The 20,329-nt window shown below is 42.5% G+C and overlaps 2 protein-coding genes and 1 pseudogene across 2 annotated transcripts in view; 1 reads left to right on the forward strand and 2 right to left on the reverse strand.

Annotated features, from left to right (window-relative positions):
• LOC134481937 (disks large homolog 5-like) overlaps positions 1–20,329 on the reverse strand; it is a 139,451-nt gene that overhangs the window by 45,055 nt on the left and 74,067 nt on the right. The gene's annotated exons all lie outside the window — the stretch shown is intronic.
• On the reverse strand, positions 503–16,250 carry LOC148000677 (disks large homolog 5-like). Its single transcript, XM_087586917.1, has 10 exons — positions 15,856–16,250; positions 12,770–12,916; positions 11,350–11,474; positions 10,479–10,704; positions 7,845–7,954; positions 7,524–7,751; positions 6,621–6,783; positions 5,353–5,484; positions 4,718–4,894; positions 503–1,095 (listed from the first exon to the last, which is right to left on the reverse strand). The coding sequence occupies exons 7-10, from the start codon at positions 6,725–6,727 to the stop codon at positions 1,011–1,013; spliced, it is 501 nt and encodes a 166-aa protein (XP_087443043.1). The 5' UTR covers positions 6,728–6,783; positions 7,524–7,751; positions 7,845–7,954; positions 10,479–10,704; positions 11,350–11,474; positions 12,770–12,916; positions 15,856–16,250; the 3' UTR covers positions 503–1,010.
• On the forward strand, positions 15,846–16,156 carry LOC120096904 (small integral membrane protein 14-like; annotated as a pseudogene).

The raw sequence follows: 20,329 nt of genomic DNA on the forward strand, positions 1-20,329 counted from the left end.
CGGAATGGGGGCTTAAGGAAGGAAATAAGGATGGGGAATAACGTTTGAAATGTAAGTAAAGAAATATATCTAATAAAAAATTTAAAAATATCGTTCCTCCAAAATTGCTGGAATTCAATAAATGTGCAGTTATAACCGATGCTTTATTATAAGGAATGCAGAGGCATACAGCTCTGTGTGTCCTGATCGCTTTTTATATTCCTATACTGAATGGTTTTATTTCCTCTAATGTATTAGAGAAATCCTTCTGTTTCTCCTTTGTCTGTCAGTATAAAGGAAGCTAAATTTGTGAGCACAAGGATAAAGCAAGGATAATTTTCGTCATGTATTTGGGATCCACAGAGCACGATACACTGTCTACATCAAGAGCACAGTTTCCTGTGCAGTTCTGGCTGGCTGTGAACTGATGGTGAAGCCTAAGCTGCATGAGATTTGTAGAACACCACTGTTGCCTTACACTTGTGCTGTTACAGGAGGAAGAACCACACACGACTCAGGACGGTCTGGTGAGTGAAGGGTTAAAGGTCACATTTTTATTTATTGGCAAAAATTAATTTATTCGAGAACATTTTAAAGTGGGGAGTCAATGAGTTCAATGTATATAGCCTTAAGAATATAGCATATTAATTAAAAAACTAAAGTTAACAAATAAATAACAAAACTTCAAACGTAAACAAATAAAACCAAATGCATAAAACCAAACTTCAAACTAAAAACAAATATAACAAGTAAATTAGTCAGCATTCAATTCCTGCTGATTCTTCAACATATAACTCCAGCCTGTTGCTGGCCTTGCAAACACAGCAGAACGGCAGGTAAGATGGTAAAAATCTCCTCAAGATGAATGTAGACCTCCCTCACTCGGAGTGGTTGGTTGTTGATGGACAAGTCGTCAAAAGGTTAAACGTGAGGCGTGTTCCAGGTCACATCTCAAGGTCTTTCAAATTCAGCCCAGGATTGGTATGGTTACAAGGACTGAGATGCGGGAGGTGGTGTCAATTTTTGCACCCTCAGTGCTCCTGGTGGACAGTCCTGTCTCTGAGAGCTGTAGTCCTGGTCTGGGCCCTGGGAAAGCTTCTGCTGCAGTGTTCAGACCTAGGGGTGGAAAAGACCTGGTGAGGACCTGCCATGTCACTTATCCCATACACAGCAGCACAATTCAGCAGGATAATCCAGGATGATCTTTCATCTGAGGTCATTCTCTCATGCCCAAGAGAGAAGGGTAAGAGATCCCACAGGCCTGCATATTTTCCCAGCTTTTAAAACTGCTAAAAATTAAACAGTGAACAGCAGATAATTCCAATCATACGTATACATTATATTTTAATATCATGTAGCAATGTCTCAATGTCAGATGAGGAGAGATATGAACAAACTAGAAAACAATAGGAAGGCCTTGGAAGTCTGGCCATCACTGAAATGAAGACTATTATTATTCCTCCAGTGCAGGAATATGCCTGGGGTCCACATGACAACCTCAAAATCTGCAAAGATCCAGAGAAACAATATCTCAAGAAGTACATGCACACTGAAGTGATATTATACTTGGCAAGAATATGCTGCATGGAAATCTTGCCGAGGGTAGGCATTGAAGTCCAAAGGAGATACTCATGCAGAACATAAACTATACCACTCCTTTGTTTATGTGTATCGTAAAACTATTTGTGGGGAGACCTAAAGGCACTGGGCTCAGATAATACAAGAGAGCACAGACTGGAGGGATCAGTACACAATATCCAGAATCTCTATGGATCACATACACTTCATGGATGGAATTTCTTTTAAAATGGACAAGAAAAATATTCTGAGCTGCTCCTAGGTGACAGGTGCTGAGAACTATGGAGAAAGCCACACACCCAATAAGACAGTTTATAAGTACAGGGAATCTACTTGGGTCCTCTCATCCTGTGCTTTCAAATCCTCTCAGTGACACCGAAATGATGCTGCATCTTCTCAGAAAAGGCCTTTTGCTCAGTGACCAGTTTTTGCTGATTCAGGGGGTCCTGCAGACTTTCCTCCATTCTCTCCTCATCCTGGTCATTAGAAGATTATATTGTCCATGGAGACATACATGTATACAGACACAGACAGACAGACACCCAGACATACACACTTTTGAACTCACCCAAATATATTTGTTCACATATACAAGCAGAGTATTTTGCAGAATGTGGTTAGTTTCCCAGTTAATGGTAATAGAAGGGATCACCCAGTCTACTATTGTGGCATAAGAAAAAAAAAACCTGGAGTGGAGTAAGTACACCGTGAGCATAGCCTAAAGACAGCTCAGCCAATAAAGTGTATTCCCCTGAAAATCAGAAATTAGAAATGTGACATCTAGGCCTGTTAGCCAAGCCTGTTTAGCAAGGTCACAAGGCCGTGCACAGGAGGCTGATTTCAGGAATCAGAGCACTGGGGGGGGGGGGCAGCTGAGCCTCTTCAGTCCTCTGCTCACTGCAAAGTGAGCTGCATTTTTCAATATGAGGTCCCTTTACCATACAGTACCTGACAGGGGAAACAAACTACCAGCACAAACAGCTAGGAAATCTCCATAACCACAATCCAAGGTAAAACTTGTACTGGGATGCTATCAGATATAATTCCAGTAAGATAAGGCTGACTAATTCAAAGCCAAATGCTGGCAGGTATAATCAAACTCAGCCGCAGTCCATGGAAGGGCTGGACAACATTGTACCTTTTCACTTTCTGACTGATGGACATCTGGGTAATTTTGCTTCATGGCTGCTCTGAGGTGAACCACTAAACACTAATGTGCCACAGTTTCTCTGCTCACACCTACTTCTTGTTCTGGAATCGCTGTGTCAAAAGGTTGAACTTTGACAAGAGTTGTACACTGCTTCTCACAGGGCTACCCATTTGACACCTCCAGCAATGTCTGAGGGTCATCACTGTTCTAAACCCTCCTTACAGATGATTTTCACTCAGATCAAATGATTTTGAATAACAATGGTTAAGATTGCCACAACACAACACAGGGTGAGTGCTTTGGACGATTTTGAGCCTAAGTTTCTGTCTGAGGCAAAGATGTGATTCCACCTCAGCATAACTCCTGGACATCTTCTGCTTGCAGATTCAACTCTAAGCAAATTAATCTTCCAATTAACAAATTCCAGGCCAAACTCCAAAGCCAAGGTATATTCAACCAATTAGGCCAATCTGGAAAGAAAGTGGTGGCAGGTAACGATTAACATAACCAGGATGTTGAGAAGACACAACAAGCCACATGACCTTCCAGTGTTACTATACACCGAGAGCAAAGAAGGCAGAAGAGCTCTGAGTCATCAGTTTCTATACTGAGGTATATAGATTTCACACAGCAGCCTCTCCTCACATCCCTGTACCCTATTCCTGAGTTTTCTCCAAGTAATATCAATGTTTATGAATAGTTTTCCCAGTGTAAATAGTTTGAATAGTGATCAAGACCCCATTAAGAACAGTTTAAAATGTAATTGGAAAGATTATGTTTTCTCTTCTTCTTTCTCTCTCAGAGTGTTTGTGGTGTGTGTGTGTGTGTGTGTGTGTGTGTGTGTGTGTGTGTGTGTGTGTGTGTGTATACTTTTACATGTTTCTAAATATGCACATATAGACTTATACAATATATATAAATATATATATGTGTCTGTGTTCAGAAACTTGATGACTTCACACACACATGTGAAAAAGCACACATATACACACACTTATATATATAAGACCCCCATATCACAAACAATTAAAACAAACAACTTCCAAAGTACAATATGCACCATAGTCATAAACATGATCACACATATATGTACCCACAAACACACAAAAAACACCACCCCACACACAGAGTCAGAAAGAGATGGAGAGAGGGGGGGGAGAGAGAGAGAGAGAGAGAGAGAGAGAGAGAGAGAGAGAGAGAGAGAGAGAGAGAGAACAGAAATCATAAGTGAGAAGCAGAAAAGAATGGGGAGGCCATCATGCTGGAAGAACAGTTTTTGAATGCAGATTAGGCAAAGGAAATGTGTCAAGTGAGAGCTTAGACACTGCTATCCATCCCTTATAGAGTAAACCTGTGTAGGGAATGCACTTCTTGGGCACACTAGGTTGAGAGAGCTGGACAAAAATATCCCTCTAATCCTCACATATCTCACACAAACCCTCACCCTGAGAGAAGTCTTTCCTACATCCCTGTTCATCCAGTCAGCTCCAGGACATAAGCCACAGGAAAGAACACTAAAACACTGACATAAAACAGGACGGACAAAACCGCTTCTCAAGCTCTGTCACTAGAAACCACGATTTGGACAGGCAGGAGGGACCATTTTCAATGTACGGGGAAAAGGAGAGAAAGTCCACAAGCCCCATCATAATTGACAATGAGAGCCATTCTTTTGGCAATTGAACTGAACTCTAATCAGTTCTGTGCACTACAAAGACGGCTACCTCATGGCATCCCTCTAGCATAATGGCATGTAAGTGTGCAGTGTGTGATCAACAGATCCCCCTTAAGGAAATGCATTTTCTAGTTGAGCAGGAGGATTTGGTTGTCAATCCTCCAGTTTCTTGCATGAAGCTAACATCACAGAAAGTTTTGTAAATGTTCAAAGAGATGAACAACTGGATGAGACCTAGGAGAGTGTCTGGATAAGGTGGAGAAGGTTAAACTGGTTTGACTTGGTTTATGCTTAGATATCAGGAAAACCTGCCCTTGATGCTTCATTCATCCTACCTGAGGCTGCTTGTTACACGGATTTTCATACTGGCTTCCCCACAGAACCTTGTTGTTTCCTTAATAGACTCTTCCAGTGCAATCTGTTCCCATAGAAGCTCCCTGTTCTCATGCCGTGCTCTCTGGGCATTGTTCTTCAGCTCAAACAACTCAGTTAGGAGGGGGCAGAAGCTGCGGCTGAGACACAAAGAAAAAATGGTGACTCCCAGCCAGTCTCCAACTTCCTCCCACGTCTCCAAGTCCATTACTCCTTCTAGGGTCCTGATCTGAAGAGAGTCCCAGATTATAGTCCAAGTCCACAGTAGCCATGGAGCATGACCTAGAGACAGGTCAAATGGAGAAAAGAGCCACATTCCAGAAGACTCAGGGCACTTCTCAAAAACCTGACACCATTGATTCAAGTTTTTCCCAGAAGAGGACTTAATCCCCATGTGTGCTTATTTGTCCATTTTATTAGAATGTCGCTTGGAGGCCAATCTTTCTGTGTCCTGTGTGTCCTAGAGCCTTCCTTAGAGACAGGCTTCCTGGTCTGCTTCAAACACTAAAAAGCCTGATCCTCACTTTACTTCAAAGATAAGAATGGGCTGACACATGCTGTGCCCTGTGCTGGGGTCACAACCTTGTAAGTTACTCACCAGTACCAGTCATTTTCCAGTGTGAGGTGTGTACATTTGACCAAAGCTCTATTGACCTGCTCGCTCATTTTCTTCATGTCGGTCATCACTTCCTGGTGCTGCATCGTGAGCATTTCAGACTCAAAGTTGTTCCTGTGGTAAGGCATGGTCCAAGGATGAAATAACATTATGAATGAAGGATTCAAGAATTACATGAATTCAGACTGAATCCTGAACTACCCCAGCCTAGGACATGCCACGCCCTTGCTTCTTGGTACTGGGTCATTTGATATTTATTAAGTTTATTATTGTGAACACGGAGACAGCAGTGCCAGGAAACAGAAGGAGGGAGCTGATTTGCTTGAGCTCCCTGAGGGGGTTTGAAGGAATAGAGTAGCTTGCCAAGAACATTCGAGGACCCTGTGTCACAATCCAGGCTCCAACTTAAGCCCATGAAGACTATTCTCCTGTTCTTAGGTAACAATTCTCAATCATAGAATCTATTGCTACATGAAAACACAAAGGAACATGAACAGTATTTACAGGGAAAAGAATTTATAACACGCACCAGGAGATTCCCATGTGCGTCCACCTGAGCAGATGTGAAATGTTCTACTGCTCACAGTGAGGCTCTCACCCTCATCATTATCATGCCATGGAAATTGACACAGGATAATTCTCAGGCCAAATCAGTACATAGAATACCCAGATCTTAAGTGATACACACAAACACACTCACACATGCATACACACACACAAACTCACACAAAACACACACTCTCTCTCTCTCTCTCAAATACAATTAGAATGCCAATTAAATATAAGGATGTGGCATTATCTCCAAATACAATGAATAAAATCAGAGAAAACCAGTGATCCCCTGTTGTCAGTCCAGTCACACACTGTGAGGCAGCAAGTGGGATTGGGCCCCTCCAGCTCTTCACAGGACCTATTGAACCCAAAGCACCTCCACGTCAATTACAACAATGATTGGTCATAATCAGAGCACCTAGAAATTCCCACAAGCCAACACCTGTCCAGTCTCCTTAAACCACACAATGAGAGCTCACACACTACTACCCTCACTCCCAGACTGTGATTCAATCAGGCCACAGGCTATGATTTACGTTTGTAGGAATTAAAATAGCCTGTGCCACCATCCCATTCCCATCTGAACTTCACATTCTGATGCAATCAGGAAAGTGATTTTGACCATGAGGACACCCTGGAGTTGTAGCCTACTGTGATGTGAGGAAATGTGGATTTAACAGAACTTGCATTGTGACTACCTGTCATTTAAATTCTTTCCTGGGTAATCGGCCAGGATACTCCTGAGTTCATCTCTCTCCTTCTGCATCTTCTGGAGAGCAATTTTGATGTTCTCCAAACGCTTCATTCTCTCCTCTTAAACAGGTGTCGTGGAGGGTTGGGACGATGCCTTCTGATCAAACTCTGTAGGTAGATAAATACCAGTAAACAGGCATATATGTGGACACAGTGTCAAGAAAAACTATGCTTACTCTAAACAGAAGTCTGAGGATGAACAGTTCTACAGATACAGTGAATCCCTGACAGAGCAAGAAAGCTATCTTTAAGCTGAACTCAGCTAGTTCCCTGTTCCCACCATCAGAGCCATATGATGACATATGCCATCATAGATATAGACCACACCTCCTAAAGCCATTCCTCTGTCACTGAAATTCTAAAGCTGGCCTAAACAAGAAGAATTGGAGGACCTTCTCAGCTAATGTCTGATGTGAGGCAGGTAAGTCCTTGAGTTCAAACTGCTTAACATCTTGAATCCCTAATCATGTGTGTTCAAGGACAAAGTAACTGAGACCTTGATATATGACCAGGAGAGTATCCCTCTTGGCATCAATTACCCAAGTAATCTACAGGACACTGCTGAGAATGAAGTGTTTCAACAGCCGATCGTGGAAGAGACACTTTGTTATTCTTATAAAGGCTCATCCTGGTATTCTTTGACACTGCCCAGGACACTAAAGAGATCCAAGGAAAGCCCCTTGACATATAACAGTTCTTGGTTTTCTGTCAAACTAATGATCAGAAATTATTGTGTCTGGGTCAGCCATTAGGAAGACTGAGGCTCTAAATCATACGTCCTACTCCTGGAAGGACCAACACAAGCCAACCTCCTCCAGGGAGCTCCCCTTGCCCTGCCCAGTACTCACTTGACCTCCTCAAGGACATTTCCATTCGTCTTCTTCTCCAACATGATAGAAGGCTGGCCTCCCTCTGCCTTGGTCTGGTGCCTGCATGGATATGATTGTCCCTCCGAAAGAGACTGAGGATCCTGGAGAACATGCCTCCTCGGGAACCCATTAGGAAATGAAGGGAAATCGCTCAGGCAGTTGGTGTCACCACAACACTGCTGACATCACAGAACATTCTAGTATCTCCTGGATACAAGAGAATTTCCAGGGAAGACACTACCGGTGATGTCACTGGGAAATGCCATAGCTTACTTGCTAACTACCTCCACCCAGACTGACCAGTTTCTGCAGTGGCTTTTCCAGAGACTCGCTTTTGAGCCAGGAACACCCATTCGCTCACTCTCCTTCCAGAGCTTCAGAGTTCTCACTGCTTCATTACAACTCAGTTGCTGAGGAGAGGGAGAGTTGTATCAGACCTTGAAATGGATAGAACATCTTTGTTAACAGCCAAAGACCTAAAGACCGTGGATGAGGGATATTCTTCTTCCTGAAATGTATAAACCCAGTGTCCATGCATGTGACATATAGTCCAATTTCTACAGTTGTTACTGTTCCCCAGAGGCGAATATTTTTTTCCTTCACCTTTAAATGTATGCAAGTTGGAGTATGTTGTTTCATGGAGTGTGCCTTGAGAGGGGTCATGGTTTCAATATATTCACCCATGTTTTTTCCTGAAATCTCTGTCTTACCATCCCATTTTGTGCAATGGAAACTCCCTTTTCCTGGCAAAAAAGCTTCTCAGGTATAGAGCAAACATCAAATTGTAAACTTTCTGTCCATTCTTAAAGTTAAAATCCCCAAAAGTGAGGGAGGAACTGAGACCCAAGCCAGAGCCATGGAGGGGCAGAATGCAGAGGTGCTGCTGGCCAAGGAAGAGCAGGAGGAAGCAGAGAAGCTGTAGCACATCATGGTGCACTGGGAGCTAGAATTGGAGTTCGACCTGGGCAACCTGCTGGCTTCACTCTGAGGACCTACAGGGTGCTTAACCATCATTTATAACTCAGTATCTGGTGTCTCTCTGGCCACCGAGGGAACTGCATTCAGAGGAACCACAGACAAAAGTCATCCAAAGAACAATTCACCAAAATAAATAAAAATTAGTACATTTTTCTTTCAAAAAGGCATACAAATGTATGGTCAAGTCAAACAAAACCCAAGGAAACACAAGAAATGAAATATTTTACAACAACCCAAGAGTGCAAGAAACAGTATAAAAACAATCTCTTAGGGGTTGGGAATTTAGCTCAGTGGTAGAGCAAGGCCCCAGGTTGGTCCCCAGCACCAAAAAAAAAAAAAAGAAAAGAAAAGAAAAGAAAAGAAAAAAAAGACCAATCTTTTAAATCTATAATAATTCTATATGTATTTCTTGAAATAGCAGTTGGAGGAAGCAGGCTGTCATGCTCTTATAAGTTCCATAGCCTCATCAACCCTTGTGACAATCTCCACCTGTTTGATTTTTTCTTAAGCACAGATATGTGTGAGTTAGAATCCCGAGGTCTGTCTGTGATCAGACTGTAAACTGTAGTCAATGTAACACTGGCAATCATTAGCCACAATCTTTAAGTTTCCCTTGTAACATCAGAGCACAGCCATATCTTTGGAAAGCAAAACTCACCCTCCACCAAACTATCCTCCAAAATCCAGTCTCTCCAAAACACCAAGTCCATTCCTCATGCTATAAAGTATGACGGCCAAGCCTTGCATATGAAGGATCGATATTGCAGGCTCTAATACCTCACCAAAGAGACATTGCCCTAAATTCTTTTACAAGTCCGGTTTCCATGATAAGAGTTATATTAAAATATTATCCCAATCTAGACCTGTTTCCCTGGGTTGGCACATGCCACGTGTTTTCTCGAATGACTCCTTTTTTAAGCCAACATTGTATTACAAATATTACAAATTTTCAACCATACCCAATAACTTAAAAGCCAGTCACCTATAGCCAAGACATGTAAAGCTTATTATACATTTAAAACCAAACAGAAAAAAATGAAGTGACTACACATATCTTTAGTACTTAGATCAAACACCATTTTTACTTCTTTAGCTGTCATTTTAAAAGAAGCACCTTGTTACCTGTTGATTCCAAATATCACAGTCAAAGATTTCTCTAAGAGAAACAGCTAACAGCTCCATTACCATAGAAGCTTTGAAGCTGCTGGCACCTTTAAGGCCAGCTAGTGTAGACATTGAGCCAGCCCCCTGGGGAGCTTCCCCAGTGGACAGACCTAGGCTCCTAGCTACATTCCTCCATTGAGGCAGGATTCAGTCAGAGACACACATGACAGTTAACACCAGAGATAACCAGTTATCTAGGATGCTGGGCTCCAAAGGTCAATTGAAACTGTTTTATTTATTTGTTCCTTTCTTGAAAGGACTTAAAACTAAATCAAGGGGGAATCAACCAGCATTTAAAGTTTTCACCATTTTTTCTTTTAAACATGAAACACAAAAACATTCAAGCAACAAGAAGCACAACCCAGACATACATTGACATCCATGGACAGCTTGGTGCAACAAGGACAGACAATAGACATAGAGGGAAGGAGCTAGATGGTGTCCCACCAAAGGGACCCAGATATCCTACCTAAAGGACCCAGAACCAGAAATAAGCACTTCTCCAATAGGAGCCAGCAAGGAGGCAGGATGTCCCTAGGAGAGCTCTTAAAAAGCTTAATCTCACTTTCCTTCTTTTGCCAAAGCATCTGTGGAGAGTCTGGGAGGAATGTTTTTCTCAAACCATTTTTTCTCTTGTCTAGGGTGTAAACTGTCTCTAATCAGGGTCCAAAGACTAAAAGCATCTATGAGAATTAACTTTGCTTCTCTAGATTTTAGCATAACTCTAAAAGAACACGTACACAAAAACATTTGACCATTATTACCTTGTCCCTTTTTACAAGGTTTACTCACCACTACCCCAAATCTTTATTTTTCTTTGCACGAGCTTTCAATGCCCACGGTGCTTCTGTATCCTGCTTACTGGGACCTTTCCTGGCCCATTTTCCCCAATACGTCCCTCCTTCACTGGCCGGCTTCCTGGGACCATCTCGTCAGGTTGTCCTCTCTTTTCCAATCTTGGTGGGACCTCCATTTGATGATGCCTGTGTCATCAGGACACTCAGAACCGGGCATAGGCCTATAAGAGTTAAGAAGAAACACACACTCGGGTCATTCGTGTTAAAAGAAGGCTGTCCACGCTTTACTGAGATCTCCTTATATACCAGAGGCAAAAGCCGTGGAAAAACAATAAAGCAGGTGAAAACCCCAACCAGGAAAATAGGAAAACAGGAAAAATCTGCATCGTGGCAAGTCCCGGCCCCAACACAGGGGCGTAAACAACTTCTTAACAATAATAAGCTGAAAGGCTCAGCAAGAGGAATGGGTGCCATGGAAGGTCCTGGCCCCAAATCAGGGACCGAGAGAAGCTGCCAAGGGTGTAAACAACTTCTGGCCATAGTAGGCTGAAAGGCACAGCGAGGAGGAAGGGAAACACTCCAAGGTAGGGCCCAACAGGCTAATATAAATATATATTGGAAAAACTAAAACACTGTATATGAAGAAAAATAATTAAAAAGTGCTACATATCTAAGCATAACATTCATAATAAAAGAAACTCAAATGACAGAAATTCATAAGAAATATTCATCATCCTTCTACATCACGCAAATGCAAATCAAAATTACTCTGAGATCACTTTTCACACTTGTCAGTATGACTAAGGTTAATAACACATGTGACAACTCAAGCTGACTGGGTTATGGAGCAAGGGGAACATTCATACTCTCCTGGTGGAAAGGCAAACTTCTACAGCAACTTCGGAGATCAGTATGATGGTTCTTCAGGAAGGTGAAAATTGTTGTACCTTAAGATACAACTCCAGGTCTCATGTCCAGATGTTGATTCATCCTAGAATACAGACCCTTGCTCAACCATGTTCAGTGAAGCTCATTTATAATGCTTAGAATTTGGAAATATTTAAGTTGTCCCTTAACGGATGAATGCATAAAGAAAACGTGGTGCATTTACACACTGCATTGCTGCTTAACAATTACAAAAGGCAAAAAGGAAGCATGCACTATGCAGGACAATGAATGGATCTAGTAAAAGTCATTCTGGATGAGGCAATCCAGACTGAAAGAGACAAATGGGATACATATTCACTGAAATGTGGGTGTGGGTGTTAGCTGTTGATTCTTCAATCTGTGTGACTGTATGATCAGTTTAGTGTGAGGGTCTAGGGACGTGGGCCAGACTGTCCTCATTTAGGGAAGTACAAGTTCACTCATGGATGGCTGAGGGACACTGTCAGGGATAGGAATGTGAAATGTGAAGAGACAGGGAGAGGGCAGCAATGGAGTGAACATAGAGTGGGAGAGTAAAATGAGGCGCTGTATCGAAGCCTAAGAGAGTAGAAACCCTAATTGCTTTTTAAATTGTTTTATCAAGGTAACTAATGATTTATTATGGGTGCAAGGAGAGAAGTTAAAATGTTGATTGTGTTCATCTATGTGAAATTTCAATAATAAGTAAGTCACAACAGTTATGGATTTTGACTTTCAATGAACCTGTTACAGATAATGAATATCTAGTCCTTATGGAGACATCTGTTACCATCTATTATACAGTAGTCATTTTATTTGTTTACATTTCAAATGTCATCCCCATCATTGGTCTCTCCACTTTGAACCCCCATACCCTCCCAATCCTCTTTGTTTCTAAGAGGCCACTCCTCCATCTACCCACCCACTTCCTCTTCACCCCTCTAGCATCCCCCTTCTCTGGGACATCAAGTTTCTACAGGGCCAGTTGCCTCCCATCCCAGAGATGTCAGATGAGCCAGTTGTTGCTACACATGCTCTACACTATATGTATCAGGAGCCATAGCCGGGACCATATATCCTCTTTAGTTGGTAGTTTAGTCCCGAGGAACTCTGAAGGCTCCAGTTAATTGAAATTGTTGTTCTTCATATTGGGTTCCAATCCCCTTCATCTCCTTCAGGCTTTTCCCTAACTCTTTCACTGTGGTTCCCAGGCTTAGTCCAATGGTTGGCTGTGAATATTTGCATCTATGTCTTGAACAGAGGCACATGCGAGGCTAGAAGGAAGCCTCAGACTCCAAAGTAAGGTAATAGGATGTAATTCTGTATTTGCCCAGAAGATGGCGACATAGGATCCTTTTCACAAACTTGTTTCTCACTAACCTCTTAGTTCTGTCCAGCATGTCAGGAAAGTTCCGCAATGTGCTCTGTGACTGAAGATCCTTCTGCTTGCTGGAACTCGATCCGCTGCGTGGAATACTCTCGATCGGCGATGGGCGTCTGGGTCGGTGGACGCAATGACTCCAGGAACTGTGAATGAATGGACTGAGTTGAGCAGACATTGAATTCATCTGAGGGGTTGGCATCTCCAGAACCTGCAGCTTAGCCTCCATGGATCCAGGAGAGCACAGTGTGCAGGGCTGAAATCAGATTCTGTAATGGAGAGGCAGAAGAAACTATGGTTTTGAAGTATTTGTTCTTTTTGAAAGCACAAAGTGGGAGATCAGTCAGTTATCCTCTTTTTGCAACATCTTACTCTGAGCTGCAGGACATATCCTGGGGTATATTGCTTTCCATATTCAATGGGCTTTTCAGAAATTCCAGTTTCCTGAAACGGCATGGCCCTACTTTGGTGGACTGACTGGTAGGAAGTGGAAAGGTTCTCTGAGGGGCAGATGAGGAAAGGCCAAAAGAAGAGGAAAGAGACAGCTATGAAAGGGCTGCTGGTGGGTACAAGGAAACAACAAGCACATTTCTCAAAGCCCTATTTTACTATAGCACTCTGGGAAGCATAACCACAAGCTGACAGAAACAAATTGTTAAAATAAACAATGCATTCGTTCCCATCCCCCAAACTACTCCGTTTTTAACCACCAAGGTCAATAGAAATTTAAGCCTCAAGTACACCTTCTCTTAAGGTTCCATACATCAGCAGGCTGAAAAATCTGCCAACAGGCCTTGACCTACCTTGACTATGCCTAGCAGGCAGACCTTCTCTCTCTTTCTTTTCCTCTGTTTGAGAGCAGGAGCAAATGACTTTATACTGTGGGAGGATTTCCATTATCAACAAACATAAATTTTCTGAAGTCATTAAAGCTTGAAGGCCAATCATTGATGGGCAGGTGTGGTCAGGTCACTCTACCTAAACTATCCCATGGAGAAAAGTAAAAGTGACAGCCATACCTGTGTTTAGGAAACAAGATGTCACAGGTGATTTGAGTATGGGTGCTGTGTGGGAGAGAGGAGGTCATGAATCTAGCTGGAAAAGCCCACTCCACTTTTAGATGTGTTTTGAAAGACATATAATAGAAATTTAACTGCAACAAAATTTTGTCAGCAAATGTGCTCTAATGATAGGTGGTTAGGTTTTGGGGGTCATATTGACACAGAAACTGGATTAGTGGTAATATCTTGGGAAGTAGCTTGTGTTACAAGGAGAACTTCAGTTATCCCTTGCCTAGGCCATCTACTGTCTTCTCTTCTCTTTTTCCTCTTTCACTCTTCTATCTGGGCTGATGTAGCAAAAGGCTCTTCCCAGAGACAAGTCAAAGGAGAATTAAGGTGACATCTTTAGCCTGTTTTCTTATAGACACATTGGACTGCGAAGGCTGTGAGGGAACCAGGCGGGAGGAGACTGCAAAAGGCAGAAGGAAGCAGTGACTGCACTGGTCGTGTTTCCCATTCTGTCACAGAAGCATTTTAAGAAAGGAGGGTTCCATTGGCTCAGAGTCGGGAAGCACAGACTCCATCCTAGAAGGGGTAAGTGTAGCCGTGAGAGGTGCAGTTGGTAGAAGTGGACTGGCTGGCAGGATGTGAATGAGACTCTTACTATGTGGGTGGAGCAGGGAGCAGAAATAGGGAAATTCTAGCTCTTAGCTTCCTCTCTGTGCCATTCAGTGCAGGCACCTGGCCTGAGAGTTATGGTGTTACCACCATTCAGAGTGAGCTTTACGTCGATTCTCTCCCCAAAACCCCTCAGAGTGACATTCAAAGGCCTGCTTCACTAACACACTAGGCAATTTTTACCTTCCTCAAGTTGTCAGTGACCAGCAGCAGAGCAAGGCAAGAAGGTTGCACGGCCATTTAGAGGGAGGAACCAAGGAGTGGTGTTCGTGCAAGCCAGAAGAGACCTACAGGAAAGCTGGACATCAAAGAGCCACACACATTCTCTCATGGATACTCATGGTTTTCCCAGGGTGAGATTCAGATGCATGTGGTAGCTAAAGGCATTTCTGGCTGAAGCCGGGTTTCCTATGTGACATTAGGAAACAGTTGTAATAAAAGAAAGTTTCAAACAGCAAACTGTTCTGATTCTGATGGACACAAGTCTGATACTAGGCTGGAATTCTCTTCATAACTTTCAATACTTTTGAAAATAAAGGATATATAGTATAATGTACTTGAATCCTAAAATATTGTGAAATATGTATCTCATAAATATGCATTACATGGTATTCAGTTGAAATTGCTGGGAATAGTACTTTCTTCTATCCCTATTACCACTCTGCTCTGGACAGAATTACCAAAGAATATGATGACTTGGGCTGTGTGTATGTGTGTCTTTGTGCGTTCTCTGTGTGTGTTTATGTGTGTCTGTTTGTTTCTTTGGGTATGTTTGTGTATTTATGTGTTTATATATTTATGTGAAAATGGAGGTTCTGTCAACTTACGGTATTTTTTCATAGTAGCTATTGTCCACAGTGTTTTATGAGATGAAGTCTTTCGTTATGGCAGATGGAGTCAGAGAGACTACAGAAAGATCAAAGTAAGGGGTTGGGGATTTAGCTTAGTTGTAGCCACTTGCATAGAAACGGCAAGGCCCTGGATTCGGTCCCCAGCTCCGGAAAAGAAAGAAAAAAAAAAAAAGAAAGAAAGATCAAAGTATAGAGGAAGGGGCAGGGAAGATATCACAGCAGTTGAAATCACTTACTGTTCTTCCAGAGGATCTGGAATTGGTTCCTGGTAACCATACAAAGACTAACACCAACCTCGATAGGCAAAGCTGTCTCCCAGATTCTGCCCACACTTGACAACCTCGTGATCCACCCACCCATACAAAAGGCAAAACACAGATCCGGGTCTAGTGGCTAATAGTGACATTGACTATCTAATCCGGAGGGGAGGAGGCTGGCGGCCAGCAGCAGCCGCAGCGACAGGGGCGTCCAGAATACTCCAGGTCACCACCCTCCCCACCCACCACTTGTTTGGGCGGCTTTAAAGAGTTGAGTAAAATCAAGCTGGTAACCAACCATGGCTGAAGGAGGATTTGATCCCTGTGAATGTATTTGCTCTCAGGAACGCGCTATGAGAAGACTCATCAATCTGCTCCGGCAGTCCCGGGCCTATTGTACGGACACAGAATGCCTTCGGGAATTGCCAGGGCCCTCCGGTGACAGTGGCATCAGCATCACTGTGATCTTGATGGCCTGGATGGTGATCGCTGTGCTCTTCTTTCTACTGAGGCCTCCTCACCTGAGAGGCTTCAGCCTTCCTGGAAAGCCCTCCAGTCCTCACAGTGGACAGGTCCCGCCAGCCCCTCCTGTGGGCTAACATCCTGGTGTGGGAAGCAGCGATTGTTTGACACCCTGCACGACCGAAGGACTGCAGAGAACCTGGCACTACCTGTCTCTCCTTTTCCATCTGCAGTTTCATGAGCTTCTAGAAGTTTCACTTGCCAACTGCCTTTGTTTCCTGTGTTGCCACAGTCCTTATTTACAGTATACCTGAGTAAACGATTTCTTTGAAAAGTCGAGGGCTATGTTGGTTGGCCTAAGCTTAAACTTTCCACTCGTTCTCCCTGGAACCCTGACCATAGCGTCTGTGGTGGTTTCTGGCCCAACTGAAGGAAACTTAAGGTTTCTGCATTTAAGTATTTTAAGTGGTTTGGATAGATTTTAATTCTTTTCATAAGGTATTTATTTTGGGTTCTCTGGTATGAGTGACAGAGCTGTGCTGTAGTCACTTTACTGTGGCAGTTTACCTGTGGGTGGCAGTTTTCTGTAGTCCTTGACAGTGATGCTTTAGATCATTTTTCTTACAAACTCCAGCTGGCTTATATGGCTAGAATAGGAAAATCGATTTGGTTGTTTACTCATTTTTCTTTTTTCTTTTCTTTTTTTTTTTTCGGAGCTGGGGACCGAACCCAGAGCCTTGCGCTTCCTAGGCAAGCGCTCTACCACTGAGCTAAATCCCCAACGTTTACTCATTTTTTAAAAAATTCCCATTAAAAATTTCTGACGTTAGGAATACTTTAAATAAACATGATTGATTAATATTTTTAAAAGAGGTAAAACACTCAGAGACCTAGAAAACCATGGATGGGTTCCTCTTTAGTCAACTGGAGTCACAAAAATATCAGAATCACACAGTCAATCAGAATTCACCTGAAACCAGACACTACAGAAATGGTCTCATTTACATAGAAAGAATTGGCTGATGGGAAAGGATAAGCAAAGTTGCTCACCATGACCATGAAAGGACTCTTCACAACTGGGCATAGTGACTCAAAGTGCCAATTTCAATACTTGGAATAAAGAAATGGGTAGATTCCTGTAGGATCAAGGCCACCCTGTTTCACACAGCAAGTCCATTATGTTCAGTTCTGTCAGATTGTACTGAGAGGTCCCGTTTTTCCTTTTTTTTTTAATATTTAATTTTTACTTGTGTGAGTACATTGTAGTTATCTTCAAACACACCAGAAAAGGGCGTCAGGTCCCATTGCAGATGGCTGTAGGTAGCCATGTGGTTGTTGAGATTTGAACTCAGGATCTCTGGGAGAGCAGTTGGTACTCTTAATCCCTGAACCATCTCTCCAACCCCTGACAGATCCTGTGACAACATACTAAAACTCTTTATACATTCCTTCAAAGGGTTAATATTTCCAGGCTTGAATGACAATGGTGCATTATAACTTAGATGAAGTATAACATAAGTGACACTGGTCTCAGATATTGAAGTGGTGAGTAAACGATCAGAAATAGAAGGACGCCGCAGGCCACTAGATATCTATGCAGGATAGCAGGAGATGTAGTTGCACTTTTTACATAAAACACACAGAGCTTTCCAAACCTATTTACTTTTATTATAGTTTGTTTAAGATTTATGACGTATACCGCATTCTGCCTGCATGCATGCTTGCAGGCCAGAAGAGGGCGCCAAATCTCACTCTAGATGGTTGTGAGCCACTGTGTGGTTACTGGGAATTGAACTCCGACCTCTGAAACAGTAGCCAGTATTAACTGTGGAACCACCTCTCCGGCACCATTACTTCTATTCTAATCTGCCTGGTGTCTCCAGTAATTTTCTCATGAATGTTCTCTTGGCATGATAAAGTTTGATCTTAACCTATGCGCTCAGAAGGGACACACATCTGCAATGACATGTTCATTTTGAGTTTTGTATTTTGTAATCGAAGATCTTTTTGTTTGTATTTAGCATGGAACTATCTATGTAAACAAGGATGTTCTACTCCCTGCCTCTGCCCTCCTGCTTGAACTCTTGAACTAACAGTGGACCACCACCATGAAAGGCACTTTCTTCTTTGTGTCCCAAATCCACAAAAAAGCAATTAAGTGCCTACTAGGGCGTTATGAATATGCTATCACCTTAGATGGTTCACGGCATGGCGTATAGATTAACAACTTGTAGCTGGCCATTTCGAGGCATTGTTCAATTGGACTAGACAGAAGACTCTGGCATGAATTTTCTAATGGCGCTAAGTGCCCTTTCATTTTTCTGAAAGTCCTTTGGACTTATGCCAGAGTGAGGGATGTGCATGAATCTCACTGGAAATTAAGTGTCTGTTTCCTTTAAGGCTGAGGTTGGGTTTCTTTTGAGAGAGGAGTGCTTGTGACTGGGATGATTCAGGTCTCCTCCAGCCAGGGCAACTGTGGGAGAAGACATCCCTCAGGTGCACTGAATTCTCACTTCCACAAGGTGGCACCCATACCTAGCAATCCATATCCTCATTTCTTCAGGACAAACACATAAGGGCCATTGGCTAGAAGGGGTCAGAACAACACCACTCTTCTGTTCCCCTTTCATTGAGCAGTAAGTGGTGATCGCCCTTATAGACAGCAGACTGCTGTGGTCAGAATGGAGGAAGGTGATAATTTAAGGCCTGTCACTAGTAGGAATTAAAAGTTGACATTTTTATCTGCAGATAGTATAATAACATTTATGAAACATTTATGAAAATTCCAAGGATATAATCATTAAGGAAAATTTTCAAGCTGATTGCCCATTAATTATTATATATCAATTGTATAAAAAAATCAAAGAAAAGCTATTGCTAAGGAGTACTGATCAAAAAGACTGCATATTTTTATTTTTTCATTTTAATTTGCTTTCAAACAGTGTGTGTGTGTTCCTACATTTTAAACTGATGTGAACAAAGAGAAACTGTCCAGAGGGATAAAAAGAAATGATAGAAGAGGTAAGGAAAGGAAGGACAATGGTATTGAGACGCAGAGATAGGCAAAATATATGGTATATACATATATGAAAATTAGACACACACACACACACACACACACACACACGTGCAATAGCAGCAAGGTACTCAGCAGGTAAAGAACTTGCGGCACTAGTGTGATTATCTGAGTTCAATACCTGGGACCCATGGTAGAAACATGAACTGAATATTGTGGCACATATGTGCACAGACACACACATATCCACTGGCAAAGAAAACTTTGAAAATTCATAAACATTTGACTTTAGAGGCACAAGGATCAGGAGTTGGGAATGAGGTCACCCCAACATTCACTTACCTCAGAAAACCCAAGAACCGAAATTGAGCTAAGCTAATGAGTCCAATTAAAGTGTGGCAAATGCAAGAAAAAAGAATTTTAATGTGCAAATATGCATGGCATAAACCACAACAAATATTAGGTTAGAAATATCAAATTGCTGGTCCTTTATATTAGTTGATAGAAAGAAAGTAACAAAGAAACAAAAAAGAGAGAAAAGAAACTAAACGACAAACTTCTGAAGGGAAGTAGAAGCCATCAAAATGAAGGCAGGGAATGAAAGAAAATGGGCTGGGGTGCCATGCTTGAAGGAGGAAAAGACTTTAGACTCTCTGCTCCTATGAAGCTGACTAAGGCGGTGCCTGCGGGTCCTTCACAGGCGCTTTTGCGCTGCCTGCTCAGCTTGGGCACAGTTGTTTGTCCTCTTGTATCCTGTGCGGATTCCAGGTAAGGCAGGCAGTGGGAGAGCCAGGTCTCCAGCTAACTGGCTAAGCTGCTGTGCTTCAGAGCACAGGGTGCTTTGTTGCAGCTTGAGCAGGAGCTCCTGAGTCTGCACAGCCGCTGCCACAATGTTTCCACCTCACTCCTGCTTTCCTCCCCTGAGAAATCCCCTCTGGAGTCAGGTTTGCTGCTTGCTGTTGTCCTGAACTGCTGCCAAAGAAAAACAAGCTCGTTCCTGAAGAACTATTGTGAACCGGTCCTCTTCCCCCATATCCTAATAACTTTTCTCTTCCATTAACTATGATGTGGGCTACTTATTAAAAGTAGTTTGCAAAAAACTTTGCCTCCATCCTGCTGTAGTAGAAATAAGGAAAAAGCAAGCAGGTCCTTTTGTAGAAAATACTTTATCAGAGGTCTTAAGCTCCTCAGGCTTCCTCAAAGAAGCTCTGAAGGCAATTTTAGGAAGTATCTAATAATTTTGTATGTGATAAAAGAAGAGAGGCCCTTGGGTCAACTAAAATCCAACTTTATT

The sequence above is a fragment of the Rattus norvegicus genome, chromosome 15 (genome assembly GCF_021556685.1).
Source record: "Rattus norvegicus strain SHRSP/BbbUtx chromosome 15, alternate assembly SHRSP_T2T, whole genome shotgun sequence".
Taxonomy (NCBI): Eukaryota; Metazoa; Chordata; class Mammalia; order Rodentia; family Muridae; genus Rattus; species Rattus norvegicus.